We start from the raw sequence: 20162 nt of genomic DNA, 5'->3' as shown, positions 1-20162 counted from the left end.
GTAGACAAAGTGCCCATACACATCAAATACATACATCTTTTTAAAGTGTAATAGGCCTTAACTAAAGGCTCTGATAAGTCAGGAAGGGACTGTTTGAGCTGAGGAATCTCATCATCCCCACTGCTCCTCAGCCCTGCACTGGATATTAGCCTTCTCCACTTGGAGGCAACAACTGAAGATAGATTACAGTCCATGGTTGGGGGCGGGGAATGCTAGCTTTTTTCCTGGCCATAAGAGGGGGCATTTGTTCTTTTTGGTTGTTAAAAGGCGTAAGTGATACAACTAGGAATATTTAAAGGAATAGCAAATTATATAAATCTGTGATAATTGTTTAATGCCTCTTTCCCTTCCGTCTTTGGAAGTCAATCTTCTACCCAAGTCTACCTCTTTGTGCTAAAAGTCCTTGCTTTTGCAGTCACTGACCTATCATCTGAGCACTCAGAGGCAAGGCAACAGAATTTGAAGCCGACTGGGCTACAGAGGGGACCCTGTCTCCAACTCCACCCCCCACCAGAAAATCAGTTCTCCAGCACTGATCGCAGACTTCTCCCACAGCCTCAATCCTATTATCACAGTAAAGGGTTTGGCTTCTAAGTGTTACACTCTCACTGCCCTGTGAGTGCCTTTGTTTTGTTCTGATACACAGTTCCTACAGATGAAATACTTGCTTCAGCTATTCACGTTCGCAATGCTCCTCCCCAGTTCCAAAACCCAAATTATGTCACAGACGAGTAACAATTATTGCTTGGTCCCGCTGTTCTTTCTGTTATTCTGCATGGTGTCAGACATTATATTCTTCATTTCTGTCATCAGCCCCTTAATTCTTTTTTTTCTCCAATCCTTTCTCTTACCCAGGAGAGATTATTTCATTAAAGTCGGAGCAGATTCACCCACAGCTATGAGTGTAAAGTTCCTTGATATGAGAAGAATTTGCCGAAAGGAAGAGGGGGAGGGGTTGAATGAACAAACGGACTTGGGGAACATTAGCCCAGAGCCCCCTGAGGCTACCTTGTAGCTGTAGTGGGCAGAGTAATTGACCCACTTCCTGACACCAGGCTTGTCTTCCACAGAGATAGATCTCACAGCTGCTTTGGAGGCAGAAGTCGTGGGCATGCTGAACTCGACATTTACATAATTGGCAAATCTGGAAGGCACTTCCCGGTCAGAGCCAAGTTCGAGGTGGCAAAAGAAACAGTGTGGGTGACCAGAAGCTATAACAGAAAAAAAAGAAATCAGAGGTCAAGTACTTTGAGGATGAAATTAAAAAGGACAAGAAGCCAGAGGGCCACTTTGATAATAATGGCAGGCTGCAGGCTGTGTACCTGGCACTTTGGGGGGGTCCAAAGCTGAGCAAGGGGGCTTCCGTACGCAGACTTCAGTGTGCCTGAGAGCCATTGATTCAGTGCCTCTTGATTACATGCTAGAGATAGCTCAGTGGTTAAGAGCACTGGCTGCTCTTCCAGAGGACCTAAGTTCAATCCTCAGTGCCCACATGGCAGTTCACAACTATCTATAACTCCTGTTCCAGGGGATCTGACACCCTCACACAGACATACAGGCAGAGAAAACATCAATGCAAAAAAATAAATATCAAAGTGACCAAACACCATTTGCAAACAAAACCAAAACCCCACAGTCTGAGAAACTGGGGCCCTTGTGCCTGTTTAGGTCAAAGAGCTACGCAGACACAGCACAAACACTAAGGAAGGGGGGCTTAGAAGTGGGAGAACGGAGAGATGAGATTGAGAAATTGAGTAGCACTTGGCACCTAATACAGCAACCGTGATGGCCACCTGGAGCAAACCACTTTCCTTTACAAGATGAATTTTCTTAATAGCATTTTCTATTTTCAGAGATGCCCCAGGCATGTGTCTGTGGGTGGATGATCTATGAAAAGGACAGACTTCTAGAAGCACACATGACATCGGGGAATACAGTGCCACGGACAGACGGTCTGGTCTGTAGTCATAACGCCTCGGTCGACTTGCAGTTCTCCAAGCGGAAAAGTCCTTTGTTCTCTTCTGACCTGAACTCCTCATCTGGAAAGTGAAGTGGTCAGGAGGGTACGAAAAAGCGGGCTGGACAGTAAATGCAGAATTAAAGAGCGGCGGCTGACTCTGTATCTACGGGTTGACTGTACTTACAGGTAAAATTAGGTTCAACTTTTCGCTTGACAAGCTAGATTTGAGGGGGAAAAAGAGTTTAGTTGTGCGACTCTGACATCTGAGCATCACTTTCCTTCATCATTCAGGGGGGATGGCTGGGTGCCCTGTGCTAGATGCTCCACACAGATCTGCTGGCTGAATCTCATCACAAGTCTTCAAAGCAGCAGTTCTCGACCTGTGGGGTCACGACCCCTTGGGGGGGGGGTGTCACATATCAGATATCCTGCATCTCAGATATTTACATTATGATTTATAACAGTACAGTTATGAAGTAGGAATGAAATAATTTTATGGTTGGGGATTACCACAACATGGGAACTGTATTAAAAGATCACAGCATTAGGGAGGTTGAGAACCACCGCCTTAAGGTCACTGAGGTCTCTGGAGGCAAAGTCAGCTGTCACAGGTCATAGCTAGAAATTGGCAGAGCTATCTATGACTGTGGGCTGTCACCCCTTTGTCTGAGTCATAACTCAAGATCCCCAAACATGGAGGTCAGGTTGTGGGACAACAGCATAGAGATGGAGAACAGCGAGCGGCTACAGGCGAACCGTGTGACAGGGCTCTGACTGAATTGTCTAACTCCCCCTTGCTTCTCCAAATAAATAACTCCAATTTTCTTTATTGCTCCGGGCAGGATTTTTCAATCTCGGAAGTCAGGAGAGACACACCCTCTCTCCAAGGAGACCGCTACAGAGTGAATTATTTGTTTTTCTCTGCTTCACAAATGTAAAATACTTGGAGGGTTATTTCTAAACAGTAAGGCTGGGAAATTCAACTGAAAATTTCGCACTGGTTTTTAGGAAATAGACTGAAACAAGATACACATAACAATAAGAAAACACAATGGTATCTGGCAATGAATCTGCTCATTCGATCCCCCTGTGCCACAGCCTAATTATAGAGCCACCATTTTATCAGCATCACTAATATTCGGCGTCACACTTAAAAGCACCATCCAATCTCATTCTGAATGAGCTGGGTATTAATAATCCTACTTTGTAGATGAGAAAAAAATAGATTTCTCTCAAAGGGTTAAGGAAATGGCCTGAGGTCACATCACCATTAAGCAGTGTAGCTGAGAATAAAATTTTCAGACCGCGCTGACTGCAAACCAGGTTCCAAATACTAGGCACGCTGTTATGGATTTGCTCACTACCGAGCAGAAGGCCTCTGATCTCAAACAGCAACTTGAAACAATTGTTTTGCTCTAATTAGCTTTAATGGACATTGCTGGGATACTGAGAAATTACTCCTCAGCTTGTCTCTAAGTGGAAGTGAATACAGGAAAACTCTGCAAGCCACATCTTGTTCTGGTTTCCTCGTCTCAACTATTGAATGTGTAAGGGGAGCCAGGTGGTGGTGCTTGAGGCAGGTGGATCTCTGTGAGTTCAAGGCCAGCCTGGTCTACAACGTTAGTTGCAAGACAGCTAGGGCTGTTACACAGAGAAACCCTGTCTTGAAAAACCAAATATATCCAAATATGTGTGTGTGTGTTAATTTGTCTTTCTTGATGAAATTCAGCATTAAAATTCATATTATTTCCAAAAAAGGGCCTTCACATTGGATGTGTTCTCTTTACCTAGACCAGTAAGAACCAGCTTACAAAAAAAGAGGTTCTTGTGCAGGACTGAATGTTTCATTTATTAGTGTGATCTGTGGGCCATGCACGTCCCCATGTATGACCAGGGGACAGTGTATAAGGAGAGGCTTGGCTCTGTACATTTGCTGGAATCAGACACTTTCACGGTAATGGAGGTTGTAGTTACGAAAAAACAATCTGTAAAAAGCAATTTACCAGCTGGGATATGGTGGTGCACACCTTTAATTCCAGCACTTAGGAGGCAGAGGTTAGCAGATCTCTGTGGGTTCGAGGTCAGCCTGGTCTACAAGGCAAGTTCCAGGATAGTCAAGCCGACAAAGAAACCCTGTCTCAAAAAATCCAAAAACCAGCTCCCCTCAAAAAAAAAGGGGGGGGGTGGACTGGAGAGATGGCTCAGCAGTTAAGAGCACTGACTGCTCTTCCAGAGGTCCTGAGTTCAATTCCCAGCAACTACGTGGTGGCTCACAACCACCTATAATGAGATCGAGTGCCCTCTTCTGGCCTACAGGCAGGATTCTGTATAAAAAAAAAAGGGGGGGGGGGCAATTTGCCAAGATAACTTGTTCGTAAGACAATACTTTACAAACAACTCAGAAAATGGGTTGCAATCAACAGGTCATCACCAGCCTTTGGTTTTGTGACTAGCAAGGCAGAAGCTGGGCAATCCTTGCCAGCTGTACTGGTTAGTTTTATGACAACTTGACACAAGCCGGAGTCATCAGAGAAGAAGGAGCCTCAACTGAGAAAACGCTTCCATAAGACTGGGCTATAGGCAAGCCTACAGGGCATTTTCTTCGTGCTGGATCGGGGAGGGCCCAGCTCATTGTGGGTGGTGCCATCCCTAGGCTGGTGATCCTGGGCTCAGCAAGTCAGTAAGCAGCACTCTGCCGTGGTCTCCGCATCTTGATTGTTCTGGTCACTTGTCAACTTGAGCCAAGTGGCGCAAGGTCCAAAAACGATGATAAAAATTTGTCTCCATGGCTGTACCGAGACAACCCTTAGTTTCTGTGACGAGTGCTGTTCCGGAACTCTCTTTTCTGATGTGTGTGGTTTAACCTTTCCTCAGTTCAGAGACCTACTCACACCCCCCGCCATTCCCATTTAAGGCCAGCCCTTGTTGCCTATAACTATAATCCTTCACACGGCACTTTACAAGTACTTTGAGAAACTACAAAGTTTTGTTCCCATGGTGGACATGATTTGAGGCACACACCGACTAGGCGTCGTCTATAAGGGGACCTGCGGTATTGAGAAGAGAACCCTGTGCGCATTCTCGTGACTTCAGGTGAGTATTGTCATCTCTCAGCTGTTACTCTCTCATCTAAGGCCCCAGCTTGAAGGCCCAGCCCTTTCACAGCTTTCTCTTCCCCAGGGCTTCCCATTGACAGTACACGGGATGCCTTTCCAGCCACACCTCTCTAGGAAAAATTCCTCACACTCATTTCCACTGTGGAGTGTGGTGGGCCCTGATGGCCGACTGAGGCAGCCAGCACAGAAGCAGCAGGAGAATGCAGTGCTGAGCAAGGAGTAAGCAGGCGCGGTGAGGGAGCCTGTTCTCCAAATCCTGTCAGTGTGGTAGCAGAGGGCGGCTGCCCGGGCCCTCAGCACAGAGGTCTGATTGTCTCTGGCTGGCACTGCTAGAGTCAGTGTCAGACACAGAATGCCCGGTGTTTGCCTACTCCCCAGGCAGCCTCGGGACTTGATTAGACTGCGTGGCCTCTTGCTATCTCATCGAATTCCATTTTAGATATGATAATGCGGCCACTCCACACTGGCGGCAGAACACCCTGAATGCAGGGTAACGATTCAAGAGTGGGAATGTGAGCCAGCAGGGGCAAGGCGCTTCGACCAGGATTTCAAGCCAGTATTTTTTTTTCTTTCCACTCTTTTTGCCTTCCACTTTTCCTTAACAGATGGGCATGGTTTCTTACAGACAAGATGAGAAGTGGTTTAAAGGCTTGTGGGATCACAGGCTCTTCACGGGCCACTGAGGTCACTTAGACACACTTCAGAAAATAAAGCCATTAGAGCTGGCTGTTGCTGCCTTGTTCTGTCACTCCCGAAGTCATGCTAGCAGCTGCCTTCTGCATGCACACACAGCACAGCCCCTGGCTGGGAGCAGGGCAGTGAGGCTGGAAAGTTTGTTTAAATCAAACACTCCCTTCTTTATTTTCTGTCTGGTGGAACTCTGGCCCTTTGGACCTTGATATCCTGGATATTTAGTCTCTTTTCCATTAAGAATCCCAAAACCAGACTCTGGGTCTGAGATATTATGACTGACCACAGCTAGTTGCAGAGGCTCGCTTCTCCCACGTACTGTGTATGTGGTTGGATACGAATTGGCTCTTTCACACTCATTAAGGAAAGAGAGATTCCTCTTCAGAACCCACAAGACTTTCAGAATCAGGGAATAAATTGCTTTTAGTACCACACCTAATAATGAGTTCCAGAAGAACAAAACTTCAAGGTGCTGGAGAGAGGGCTCAATAAGTAAAATGCTAATATTAAGGTCCTATAAATATAAAATATAATTCAATCCTAGGAACTAATGTAAAAGAGCCAGGTGTGGTGGTGTTTGTGTATGATTCCAAAGCTGGGGACGGGCTGGAGAGATGGCTCAGAGGTTAAGGGCACCGGCTGTTCTTAAGGAGGACCTGGGTTCTAGTCCTACCATGCACATGCTAAGTCACAATCCACTGGGACTTCAGTTCCATGGGATCTGAAAGCCTCTCTTGACCTCTGCAATGTGTACACATGGCGCACAGACATGTATGCAGCCCAAACACTCACACACACAAAATAGTAAAATAATTAAGCCAACAACAAAACAAACCATAACTGGGGAAATAAAGACAGGTGGATCACTTGGGCTCACTGGTCAGCCAATCTAGCTGACCTGGCAGATTGAGTTCCAGGCCAGTGAGACCCTAGCAATGCCATCTGATGACATTCTCTGGTTTCTATACATATGTGCATACACGCACACACGCACTTGCACACACACATACTCATATGTAGACAATTCAGAAGATGCCCTGGCAAGCTGTTAGCTGCTCAGCTGAGCAGTGTAATACATCTTATGGGAGCTAAAAGAATGGTAAGGTGAGGAATGCAAATACTGGTTCATCGTGGTTGTTACCACACGCAGATTTTTTTTTTTCAGTCTCCTAGTCTCCCCTCCCTGTTACCACCATTTCCACCACACAACGTAATCAGATGCTACAAATATAGGCTATGGCTATAGAAGGTATAGGCTATAGTTTTTAGCTGTCTCAGTGGTTGCCTCCAGAGAATCCCTACCTACCTGAGTTCTTATCTGGCAGTCGGTTTATCCTCCACACAATGGCATTGAAGGCATGCTCATACTTGGCAGTTCCCAGAGTTACTCTCATGACAGGCTCAGAGCCAGAGACACCAGCCGAGCCAAAACTTGCCCCCCGGTTCACTTTGGCTTTCAAAGACTTTTCCCCTAGAACACTTTCCCTGCGGAAGTTTTTCACCCATTCACTGGGCACTGGGTAGCGCACCATCACGTTCTCACAGGGCACCTGAGTGAGGGGGTCACGGTTCCACGAGAAGCCAGGTGACATCCTCAGCCAGCTCTGCACCTCTACCTCTGCCCCGTTGATGCTCGCTGCCGTCCTGAGCGTGAAGGGCAAGGTCTTCTCGGCAAATACTGTCCTAAACCTCATTAGCTCAAACCGGCATGCGTCCAAAGGGTTGAAAAGAATAACCCGAGAACTGGTAAACATGTCCTCGTCCACACACCCGTGGAAGCGGCACTCGTGGAGCTTGATCCACTTTGTGGTGGTGGTGGGCATGATGTCCTGACGGGAAACGATCTCGTTTCCCTTGATAAGGATGTCGTTGAGGCCCAGGCGGCACTCGGCGAGCCCAGACAGGAAACTCAGGACGTGGATCCGTGTCAGGACATGGTGCTGGAGGATCTGGTTGTCTCCCTTGCTTACGGTGCCGGAGAATTCATCTCTCACATCCACCGTAATCTCCTCTTCGAGGTAGTTTAAGCCAACCGTGCTCAAGTCCATGGAGAGCACGGGTAAATCCATGAGACAGTCCTGAACCGCGTGGATGAAGCTCAGGAAGTCATCGTAATTGGTGGTACCCAGTTTAATCACCTGCTCCCTCTCGGCTGTGTGGGCCACAGCGGGTTTGGGCTGGTATTTCTTCTTCTCTTTGTAAGTGACTCGGTCTATCCTCAGGCTGTGAATCCTCCCGCTCTCATCATAGTTTTGGAGCCGGGGTTCGGAAACCTCATGGCAGATCTCCAGCTTGAATTCACGGAACGGTTTCTCCAGGCCCTGCTCGTAATACAGCTGCAGGTAGCCGCTGTCTGTCAGTTTGATGTAGATTGGTCCCCAGTGCCTAGAGGACATGATGTTTTTCTTCTCGGGGATTCTCAGCATCATCGGCCACCCATCCCTGGGTTGAGACAGGGCTGAGGCAGGTGAGTGAGCATTTAGGTCAACCCAGGCTACGGGGTCGTCATCAGGCAGGGCGGCACTGCCGACGTGATCGGGGTCATCGATTTGGAGCTGTTTGAGCTTTTCAATAGCGTCGGGGTGGGACTGGCTTTTGCCCGAATCATCAAAGCTGATGGCATCCTGGTAGATGACAATGAGAGAATCTCTTTGGCTTTTGCCCGTGGAAACAGAACTGCTTTGGGAGCGCCGCTCCTGCTCTTCGAAGAAAGCACTGAACGGGTTGATAGGGGAGGGCTGTACGTCCTGCAGAGTCTCATTCAGAAAAGGATTGGTGGCCCTCCAGGGCGGTGCCTCGATTACCGAAGGCGGACGGTTTAAGGAGGAAATGTCCAGCTTCTGAACTTTGGAGAAGTTCATCAGGGCGCTCTTGGGACGGTCCCTCTTAAATGACCCAGTTGAGTTGTAGGGTGCATCTGGGGCGGCAGCTGCCACCGGCGGCGTATTTGGTTTCATGGGGGAGGTGACCGGTGGCAAAGGGCAGCTAACTTCATTGTCATCAAATGTGACCCAGCTGGGGAAACGGGCAGTGGTCACTGGGGGAACAGCAGGGTGCCCGTTCATGGCTGGACTGCCGGCCCGCCAGCTGACAGCCTCCATCTCTACTTCTTCATCTTCCTGGAGGGAGGAGGAGTTGTCTGAAACGGAAAGGAAAAGGCATGAGGAGCCGACACGCAGGACCTGAAAGGAAACTGAAGCCAGCAGGTGTAACATGAGGGCCGGCTTGTTGGGGTTTCTGTCCCGCCCAGTACCCCACAACTGGCATATCCCAAAGAAAATCACACATAGGACTCTACAAGGTTATAAACTGATTGGCCCTTAGCTCTGACTACTTATTAGCTCTTATAACATATATTACCCCATTATCCTTATCTACGTTAGCCATATGGCTTGGTACCTTTTTCAGCTGTCAGCTCACATGTTGCTTCTTTAGTGACCTGGGCAGGAATGGAGGAATGTGCTTCCTCCTTCCTAGCCTTTTCCTGTTTTTTATCGCCCCGCCTCTACTTCCTGTCTGGCCAACCAGCGTTTTATTAAAATACATGATTGACAGAATACAGACAACTCTGTAAAAGGAATGGCGGGCTGTGTCCCGCCACCTGGCTCCTGGCTAGCTTTATTTGAAATAATTACATGGAAACTGTATTTATTTAAACATCGCTTGGCCCATTATCTGTAGCCTCTTATTGGCTAACTCTTACATATTCATCTAACCCATTTTTAATAATCTGTGTAGCACCACGAGGCAGTGGCTTACCAGGAGGATTTTAACCTGTGGCTGTCTCAGAGAGGAGAGTCATAGCGTCTGTCTGCCTCTGCTTTCTTTTTCCCACAATTTTGTTTTGTTTACTCCGCCTACCTAATCTTCTGTCCTATCAAAGGGCCAAGGCAGTTTCTTTATTAACCAATGAAAGTAACACAATAGACAGATGACCCTCCTCCATCATTTCCCCTTTTTCTGTTTAAACAAAAAAGAAGCAGGGAAAAGATTACTAGGATTATCTAGAACCCAGAGAATGTTCAAGCAGCTTAGTACATGACTCGAGTGTGCACAGTGGATGCTCTGAGCACAAGTCTCATGGTTTCGTGGTGGCATTCCGGAGCTGCCACCACCTTAAATGCAAAAAGAACATGACGACTTTGTCAAAACAGATGCACTAATGTGTGACACAGACCTTTTCTGCACTTAGCTCTAAGGTGAGTGTTCTTAATTAAACATCAAAATGACTCTATGTGAAAAGACACAAACTGACTTTTGAAAAATAAACTATAGTCTATCAGTCATAATGACAGTACATTGCCTTAAAATAATTATGACCCAAATACGATCAATGAGAATGAATGACAAAATGTGAGTACCCTCAACGTGCATGTGACAAATTCAAGCACACGAACAATTCCGTCACGGGCCAGAACACGGTCCAAAAAATGAACTTTGTGAGGAGAATTCTTAGTGCTTGTGAGAAAACCTCAAGAACACAAGACAAGAATCTTGTGAGCTCAGCTTCTCCAACTGTGTTTTTGTGTTCCTTCCAGGTGTGCTGGATAGGCGTGAGCTTATTTCAGCTGTTGTTAATTTATACTGCCTCGATGAAATAAAAACCCACGTGTGGCTCGTTCTTGTGACTGTATTCAACTTGACCTCATGAGAACTCTGCTCACGTGACCTTTCTTAGCCCTCAGAGTGCAAATTGTCTGATGCTCTGAATAAAGTTGGCTATTGCATGAGACGTTAGCCAGCTTCACTTTTAGGCTCCATTCTTCCAGGCCCCACTGTCTTCAGAGCGATAGACAGGCAACTGTGAAGAAATTTACGCCCACAGTGGAGTAACACCTAGCCACCACAGTGTTGATAAGTTTGTAGCAACACAGGAAATGATCATGATATATAGTCTTCTTCCTCTAAAATTCCTATCTCTAGGTTTATATACTTTATAATTTAAAAGGTTATTACAAATAAAATTCTGCCCTAACAGGGTCTTCAAGGAAGGAAATAAGGGATTTGGGTTTTAATAAGAAAATGGTCCAAAGCTGTTGTGTAGCATTAAGTCCCTAAGTGTATGAGGAAGTTGTGAGGAGGGACCACAGGCTTTTAGCAAGGAGGGATGGATTTAGATAAAGATACATAACAGATAAAAAATGTCAGGCATTTAGAAAATACTCAGAGGTTTACTGACTAGATGAGGAGGAAGTTTTGCTATGGCATAGATCAATATTTGTGTGTGTGTGTGTGTGTGCGCGCGCGCACATGTGTGATACCACCCACTATTTCTCTTGCCGGTCATTCGGGGTCAACTGGAAATAGAAATTGAGTTTTATGACTGTCTCACTAATCCTTCATGTATATCACATCCAACTACACTGAATCAGCAATGCTACACACAATGGCACACATAATTACACATGGAAGAGATAGCTGGCTTGTTATCCATTCTTCCAAGAAATTCCTTCAAAGAGATAGCAATTTTCTTCATTAAAAGGGTCATTTTAAAAGCCAGGCATGGTGACATTCACCTGGAGTCACAGTACTCCAGGGACTGAGGCAGGACAAGTGACATAAATTTGAGGTTTGCATGAACTAGACAGAATCAGACCAGTCAGAACACACAGCAAAGTTTTGTCTCAAAGGGGGAAATAAAAAAGCAAGATAAACGGAATGAACGCAAACCCATCCAGAGCAGCCCCAGAACACAACAAGCATAGCGTGCTTTCTGCATGTGTAGCCCTGAAGAGGTCTTACCCTCAGATGTGCTTTTGTAGATGAAGAATTTTACTCACATTTACTTATTTACTGTAGGAAAAGGGAGAGGGGGAAAGAAACAACCCAAGCCTATAGTATTTATACCTTATGTATTTATTAATTATTATTGTGTTTGTAATGAGAGATAAGGGGAACATTGTGGGTCCATGTAAAATACAGTAACTTCTTTGAAGCAGTCATACATCTGACAGACCACAGGAGTCTCAATGTGAGAGCTCCCCGTAAGGCAGTGTCTCCACCCATACAGTCCCTTGGTGCCATCGCTGTCCCGGGGACATCCCTTCTGCCTTGAGCTCATCCTCACTCACTGGCTTGAGACAAGCTGAGCCCTGTTCCTTTGGAGAGTGGCTTTCTGCCAAAGCTGCTTATACTCTTGCCAAGGGATTCCCTTCTGTTGGAAACCTTGTCCACAAAACAGCCCTCTTCATTCTCTTCTGAGACAAAAATTTAAAAAAAAAAATTAAAAAAAAAAGAAAAAGAAGAAAGGGCTTGTGTCTCTACTAAAGATTATTTTCTTATAATAAATTCATTTCAAAACCAAGTTGTTTAAAGTTCTAGACATTAGAGACTGAAGCATTAGACTCAATGTTCAATTCATTAATTTCAGTGTTGAGAATTTAACTCAGGTTGTCATTCATGTTAACTGCTACCACTGGGCTACATCATCAGCCATCAACACACACACACACACACACACATACTTATTCATTTTTCTTTTAAAGGTGACTCAAGAATTCTTACATGAATTTGCCTGAGGAAATAACAAGTTTGTCACAATGTACAGAGGGGATGTTTATCATAACAATGCTTAGATCACTGCAAAGCTATAATCAGCAAACACTTCAACAACAGACAAACATTCTCCAAACTGCTGTGCCGGTAAAATGGGACCCCGTGTCACCTTTTAGATGACGATCTTGCTACAGGTTTGTCGAGGGCCAATCAAGACCTTACAAGCTAAATTCGAATTACTCATGTTTTAATTATGTATCAGGGCCTTACTAAAGCTACTTAACTCTGGGTACATCTTTAACTTCTGTGTCTCAGTTTTCTATCTATGTACTTAAGAAAATTATTAAATCCTACCTGACAGGTCAAGGACATAATGTTTAGTGACTGCGCTTCCCATTACTACTAGAAGAATATATTTCATTTACAACGTAACTATATATTAGGGCATAGTATTTCATAAGCCTTTGAAGACTAATGTCTCATGGAGTAAAAGCAGGATTAGAAAATTTCAAATCCACATTCGTTCTTGTGCAAAACAAAAACAATGTGATATTGCTCACACAAAAAGCATAACTCGGCGGGTCGATGGCTCAGTGGGTAAAGTGTCTGTCACACAAGGGTGGACTTGAGTCCAAATTCTGCAAGTTCAAGGCTCAGTAGCACAGGTCTGTAACCCCAGTGCTCCCAAGGCAAGATGGGAGTGGGAGGCAGAGACAGTTAAAAGCTTTGGACCTCACAGAAAGGAGACAGCTTTGCTACAGTCTGTGTTAAATCTGCCAGTTAGGTTTTTTTTATTTCAATCTGAAATTGGCAAAAGATAATTATCTTGAATATGAATTTAACTATCACCCACAATTCAGTTTACTTAAAAAAATCCAATATTTGGTTTAATTTCTCTCCCTTCCACTAGGTACTCAAAAGCATTTGTTATGGTCTGAGCGACTGCTGACCAAGAGCCACATTTAAAGATCAGGTTCCCAGTCCATACTATAAGAAGATTGCTAAGGCCCAGGAGCTTCCCAGCATCATTATTGATATAAACTAAACATAATATTCACAGTAGTGAATTCTTAAAGATAAGCTTATACAGAATTTAGTGACCACAAAGGTAATCAAGCTGAAGTCTCCACACTTGGGACACAGTAGATCCCGGCCACCCCCGGCTGTTAACCTGCTTTGTTAATGTAATGCCACCATACAGAAAACGTATTTGCAAAAGGCAGATTTCTCACCATGAGAAAAAGAGTGTAGTTACATAAGAAGATACACTTCGGCTTGTAGTTAGCCTCTGATAAATGGCAGTGGTCTGTTCTGTGAGAAGAGGTGCACAGTACTTCTTCAGAGACAGTAAAACTTAACCCCTCATTCTGCTGAGAAGACCATGGTTTGGGGGTCTTAAGAAGACTGCCCAGGGGCTAAAGAGATGGCACAGTGGTTAAAGGTTTGTTTCCGGCCAGCCACATGGCAGCTCACAACCATATGTAATTCCAGGTTCAGGGGTTCTAACACCCTCTGCTGGCTGTAAGTATTGCACTCGTGGGGTGCATATATCTGTGCTGGCAAAACATGTATATATGTAAAATAAAAATAAATAAATCTTAAAAAAAAAGAAAGAAAAAGAAAACTGCTTCTCCAATGAGATCAGGAGCCCTCTCACTTTAAATTTCATTAACCATTATTCCCTTATTGTATGTTCACCACTGTAAAATCTGATCAATATTTTCCATTTGAGACTGGCAGAGTCACGCCGATATAAACTTCTTAGAGGTTTCAACCAATTTGGGGGGAAAGATGGAAATTATTCAAAGGCTGACATCTTTGCGTACACATAAGCTTCTGGGCAAAAAGTCACACTCTGTTACCCTGAATGTGTGTATGTGGAAGGGCATCTAACTTTATACAGTAACAGTGAGATGATTCAACTCCATGATAAAAACACAGCCAGAGATGAGGCTCTACCTGTCCTAAGCTCTGTCCGGGACTGAGGATACTTCCATGCTGGTAAAGTTACCTGGCCAGAAGTTTCTGGGAAGCAGGAAGCAAATTCATCAAACTGTCACTCAATACATTCAACAGACTGGGCATCAGGATGCTCCTCAGTATCTATACAAATAGTGGGCACAGGTTTCCTGCCGATTCGCCTCTCTGCTTATCTAGACTGGCCGACCCGCCATGCAGGAAAAAGTCGGTGTCAAATGGTTCAGGAAAATTCCATTTCCTTGAAAGTTGCCAGTGTGTATCCTTCCGTATGGTCAGGGATCCGTCTTCTGTCTGGAGCTGCAGACTTTGGCCCCTGTTTGATCACGGACCTCTTTTCCATAACTACCCAATACTCAGTTTCTGTATCTTTCATTCTGTCCTGTCCTCTAAGTAACCTCCATCAATCTGGGCATCCTAGTTCCCCAGCTCAAGATGTATTTTCTTTATCTACGTTTCTCTTAATGTCTTAAGACAAAAGCTCTGTTCTCCAGCTCAGAGACATGCCATAACTTCTCACCATGGTTGGGAGGAAGAACTTCAGTTGCAGGAGGTCGCCAGAGGGACTCAAAGACAGATCCTGAAGAAGTGGGAAGGGTTCTGTGGCTTGAGAACTTCAGAGAAGTCACTGTAAGGGGTAATGCAGGTAGCAGGGGAGGGAAGGAGCTTCCTCCATCTTGGCTGACTGAATACAGTTCTTCTGCCCAGAAGCAGCTACCAGGTCTGGGATCCAGGAAAACCACTTCCTGGCAGAGCATTGGCAAATCCCCAGAAACAGCTGCCTGCTATGGTGCCAATGCTCTGACTAGAGCAGGTGACTCATCAGAGCTGCATGTGCCACCTCCACACAAGCCTCACTCGTGTGCTTCCATGTCCCCATGTCCCCTCCCCTTCACCATGTGGAGCTCTATGCCAGTAACAGCCCAGGGCATCTATAGGAATCTCTAGCTACCTGAGGCAAGCTTCAGGAGGCTAGTGACGGCCTAGGGTGAATCAGAACACTGAAAACTGTGGCTAAGGGAACTGGGCCCTGATCTTACGTTGTTCAGTGACATCAGTTCCTAACAGCATCTTCTCTCGAGTGAGCAGGTAAAATCAAGTTCGATGCAATCATAAGACAATCTCAGATCCTGGGATTGCTCAGGAAGTTAAAGACACCACACTATCACCTTCACAACCCTTTAATTGCACTAGTTAGGTTAAAAAAAAGGACAAATCTATAGAGGATCAGAGCATCCAACAGTGAGGGCTTCATTAGTCTCCTGGTTATGTTAATAAGTAATAAAAACCAAGCTAAGCTGCAGGGAGGATGTCACAGTGACCAAAAGTCAGTAGGAACATGAGCTTGAATTGAAGGCAGACTGGGTTATGAGTGAGATCCTGTTCCCCAAAACCCAAATGAAATGAAGATTTCAAGTCTCATCAGGGCCTCGTCCATAACACTCACAGTACTCTACCCTTAGCTCATTAATGTTCTATCACCAGTTTATGCCCTGCGCCAAGCTGGTACTTAACTTCTTTCTCACAGATAGTACTTCTTGTGTGTATGCACATACACGCCCATGATTGAGTGTGGGCACGTGAAGGGCAGAGGTCAATCTCAGGTGTCACCCCATAAGTGCCACCCACTTTGTTTTCTGAAATAGTGTCTCACTGGCCCGGAGTCCACCAAGTGGACAAGGCTGGCTGGCCAGCAAGCCCCAGGGATCTGCCTTTCTCCAGCTCCCCAGCACTGGGATTACAAGTATGCATCACCATGCCTGGCTTGCATTTACTTACTCATTTACCTGTTTGTCTATTTATTATTTATTTATAAAGTGTGAGCTTTGGGAATTGAACTCAGGTCCTCGTGCTTGCATGACAAGCACCTCACCACTTGAGCTATCTCCCCAGCCCTCACATGTAGTACTTCTGTGTGTATTTTTATTGTGTAAGCCTGAGTGATGGGAATGTCCGATTCATCAAAGTGAATTCTGTTCATTTGTTTGGGGCTGTGGTGGGGAGGACAATAAGCAAGGCTGGGAGTTCTTGCACAGTGTCAAATATGCATGTGCACACATGTACAGGGATGCTAGGAACGGACATTCTGCGTCTCTGTACTAGTCTGGATAACTACTACCTATTGACCTTGTTAAACTATAATATAGTTTCTTGAAGAAATTCCAGAAATTTTTCTGGGAGAAACAACATCCCCAATGAGAATGTGAGCTGCACATCTTACAAGCTGCAAGGACCTCTACTGATCCAGCCTCCTGTGCTACCCCAAATTCACTTCTCTTCATGTTGGTTTTCTAACACCGACAACAATAAAATGAGCAAGCATCATGTACGCAATGGGCCATTGCTTTTCAAATGGGTTTGAACTGCACAATTTATTTTTATTTATTATTTTCGTAGATCAAAGGAGACAATCTTATAGACCGCGATGAGTAACAGTAACAGAGGCTTGAGAGATGATTCCGTGATAAAGGAGCACTTGCCCCTCCAGTAGAAAACCTGGGTCTATTTCTTAGCACCCACGTGGCAGCTCACAATGGACATAACTCCAGTTCCAGGGTGTCTGCTGCCCACTTCTGACCTCTGCAGGCATCAGCACACATGTGGCTCACATACACACGTGCAGGCAAAACACTCACACAGAAAATAATAAATCAATCTTTAAAAACATTTTAAGAAACTATGCACATATCAAGACAGTATCTTAGACAAATAAGAAAAAAAAACTAATTTCTAATAATTCAGAGGATTCATTTAGCAGGTAGAGATTTAGGTGTGCTTCTGAATCTCTTAAAACTTCTGAGCAACTGCGTTAAGATAATCCATGGGAGAACAGTTATAAACTATCTCTAGATGGTTCCTTTGCTCAATGCTTTTCCTGACTTGTTAGCAAACTATAGACAAGTGTTTCCTGGGTGTACAAGGTTACACAAGGCTCCTGAGTAAAAGGCTGCCTTAAAGGGGGTTGTACTAATGCCCGACTGACTTCCTGAGCCCATGCCTGGCTTGACTGCCAATTCAGAGTCATCAGGAGGCAGAAAAGGACAAAAGTTAGATTCTTGAGTCAAACTGACCTTGTCTAAACCTTTCCCTACTACACACTGAGTTCCTGGGAAGGCTCCTTGGTCCCCCATAATTTTCATTTTTATTAAGGACAGTGAATTTAAGAATGTCTGGCCCAGCTGGATGTGGTGGTGCATGCAAGAGACAGATACAGGTGGATCTCTGTGAGTTTGAGGCCAGCCTGGTCTACAAGAGTGAGTCCCAGAGCTACACAGAAACCCCGTCTTAGAAAAACAAAAACAAACAAACAAACAAGGATGCGTGGCCTATGGGGCTGAGGAGATGGTGTAGCTGGTAAAACACTTGCCATGCATGCATGAGGATCTGAGATTGGATGTCCAGTACCCACAGAAAATGTGAGGTTCAGAAGCATGTGCCTGCAATTTCAGTATTGAAGAGGCAGAGACAAGAGGATTCTGGAGCTCAGTCGACTGCCAGTCTGGTCGAATCAGTGAGCTCCAGCGTCATGTGACCTTGTCTCCAAACAAGAAAGTAGATGGGGACTGTAGAGATGATGGTTCACTGAGGACCCAAGGTAAGTTCCCAGCATCCATGTGCCTGTAAAATCAGTTTGCGGGGAAGGAGGGAGGCAAAGTGGGGGAGAGGGAGAGGAAAAAGAAGAGGGAGGAGCAAGTACCTGGCCCATAGTCAATAAATGTTATTGTAATAGGAAATCTGTGTATAATTACTTCAGAATTGCTAAAGAAGGGCTGAAAGTTATCTTTTCAATTATATTGCTATTAATCTAAGAGAAAAAAAAGTGAGAAGAATGGAAGGAAGGGAAAGAGAAATAGGTAAAGATTTCACATGCCTAATGATTGGAAACCCCAGGCCTGGGAGTTGTCCCGGTCCAGACTCCAACTCCCAGTCTTCCAAGAGCTGACCTCTCCCCCAGGGAGGGTCAGGACCACTCCCCCAGGCTATGTAAGCTTGCACCAGAAAAAAGAAACGTGTGGTTTTGGGTTTGCGGGGGCTCCACTTCCCGCCATGTTGTCTTGGTCCACCCAAGGGTGCCACATTTATTAAACATGGGCATTTTAATTTGGTCTAATCTGGTTTGATTGGAGTTCATTTGCCTCTGCAGAGAGGCTTTTATTAAGATTAAACCAAACAGATGGAGGTTCCCACCGAAAAGGGTCTGTTTTTTCCCGTGGGCCCCATTCATTTCTCATGCACTCCTGTTTTGGACTCAAGAGCACTGTTCAGTGGATGCATTGCAACAGGCTTCAGTCACACAGACATGCACTTAAAATGGGTTTCTTGCGATTCCAAGCCCATTCCAAATTGCCCTTAGACGGCCTTTTACAAAAATCCTTTTAAATTGGGGTTATCTAACCTAAATTAACAACGCTCCAAAAGCCTGCGGTTTCTAAATGCGTGCTCTCATCTCGCTCCAACTTCTCTCTCTGTTTATTCGTGGACAGCGGAGGCCATCACCCATCCCTTCAGAACGATGTTTGCCCATCAGCTGTTTCCCTGGCCTCTGCCCCCGCCCCCTCCCTGCTGTTTGCTGCTTGGGCAGACTTTTACAAAAAAATCCTTTTAAATTGGCACCAACACCTAACTTAAACAAGGCTCTAAAAGCCCCCGGTTTATGCCACACACTCTGCCCTTCCTCCCTCCCCCTCTAGCTGGTTGCTGTGCTTCACAGGCAGGACTAACTATGCTGGGATTTTTAAGTTGGTCAGCTAACATAGGTTTCTAAAAATGTTTTGTCTGTCTGTCAGAATGATGTGGCCACACCATGTCTGTGTAAATGTGTTTTTGTGATGTGCTCAAAATATTCCTTTTAATCTTCTTGCACCTACTAGCATTGGTAAACTGTAACTAACTGGATAAAAGGCATGCCTAAATTTATCTTATATGCCCAGTTTAAATTACAGGTAATGGTACCTAGTTCTCAAGTGTCTTTACAGATCTGAGGACATGGCATTTTAACAAGAGCTTCTAACACAGATAGCACCCTTCTAACCTTCTGCAGTACCCTTTATCTCCTGCAGCACCCTTTAGCTCCTCCAAAAACCCAGAAGACTGGGGGGCTGGAGAGATGGCTCAGAGGTTAAGAGCACTGACTGCTCTTCCAGAAGTCCTGAGTTCAATTCCCAGCAACCACATGGTGGCTCACAGCAATCTAAAGTGAGATCTGGTGCCCTCTTCTGGCATGTAAGAATACATGGAAGGAATGTTGTATACATAATAAATAAATCTAAAGACAGAAGACCTTTTGCCCCCAGGTCTTGCCTCTGGTTTGTTAAAGCAAGCCACACAGCAGGATCGATCTCATCCTGCCACGACAGTTAGACTAATCTTTCCCAGTACAGGAAAAATCTTTGGGCCTCTTGTACTCAGCAGCTAACAGCAAACACTGCTTCTAAGACTGGTGCTCTCCAAGGACTAAGGTAGCTAAAAAGGCTGTCTCATTTTTTGCTCATTTATCCCTCCCAGATCTGTCTAATGGCATTTGACAACTTAAGGTACTGTTAACGTATTACTTCATCCATGACATTTAATGAAGTTTCCTACTAAAATACAGACAGGTATGCCTCTTTAACAGGCTTCATCGTCCAGGATTAACAGGTTGCAGGTGTGTCTTCAGAGGTTCAGAGTTTCCAATTTTCTTTAACTGTCTTCTAAAATCTGTTCCAGTTCTCTTAAAGCTCTGCTACACTAACTCTAGCCAGCATATTTTACAGGTCACTCCCACTGCCTGGGCCAAGACCAACTCACAAAGTAATTCCAAACATCTACAATAGCTCCTGGGACTTCACCTTTGGTACCAACTCTCCTGGATCAAGGACACCTGTCAACTAAACTCTGGTTCTATCTGCTATTGTGTCCCATCCCATGGCTAGCCCTATTTCATA

General features: G+C 45.1%; 1 protein-coding gene across 4 annotated transcripts in view; it reads right to left on the bottom strand.

Moving 5' to 3' along the window:
* Positions 1-20162, bottom strand: part of Ston2 (stonin 2) — a 154903-nt gene that overhangs the window by 7913 nt on the left and 126828 nt on the right. For all 4 annotated transcript variants that reach the window (XM_048449362.3, XM_048449364.3, XM_085697799.2 and 1 more), the window contains 2 exons: positions 7073-8905; positions 1009-1211 (listed from right to left, as the gene is read on the bottom strand). In XM_048449362.3, the coding sequence (XP_048305319.3) occupies positions 1009-1211; positions 7073-8905 (2036 nt within the window). The remainder of the gene's footprint in view (positions 1-1008; positions 1212-7072; positions 8906-20162) is intronic.

The sequence above is a fragment of the Myodes glareolus genome, chromosome 11, assembly GCF_982192425.1.
Source record: "Myodes glareolus chromosome 11, mMyoGla1.1, whole genome shotgun sequence".
Taxonomy (NCBI): Eukaryota; Metazoa; Chordata; class Mammalia; order Rodentia; family Cricetidae; genus Myodes; species Myodes glareolus.
Note: the sequence above shows the minus strand (reverse complement) of the source record. Positions and strands in the feature narration are given on the sequence as shown.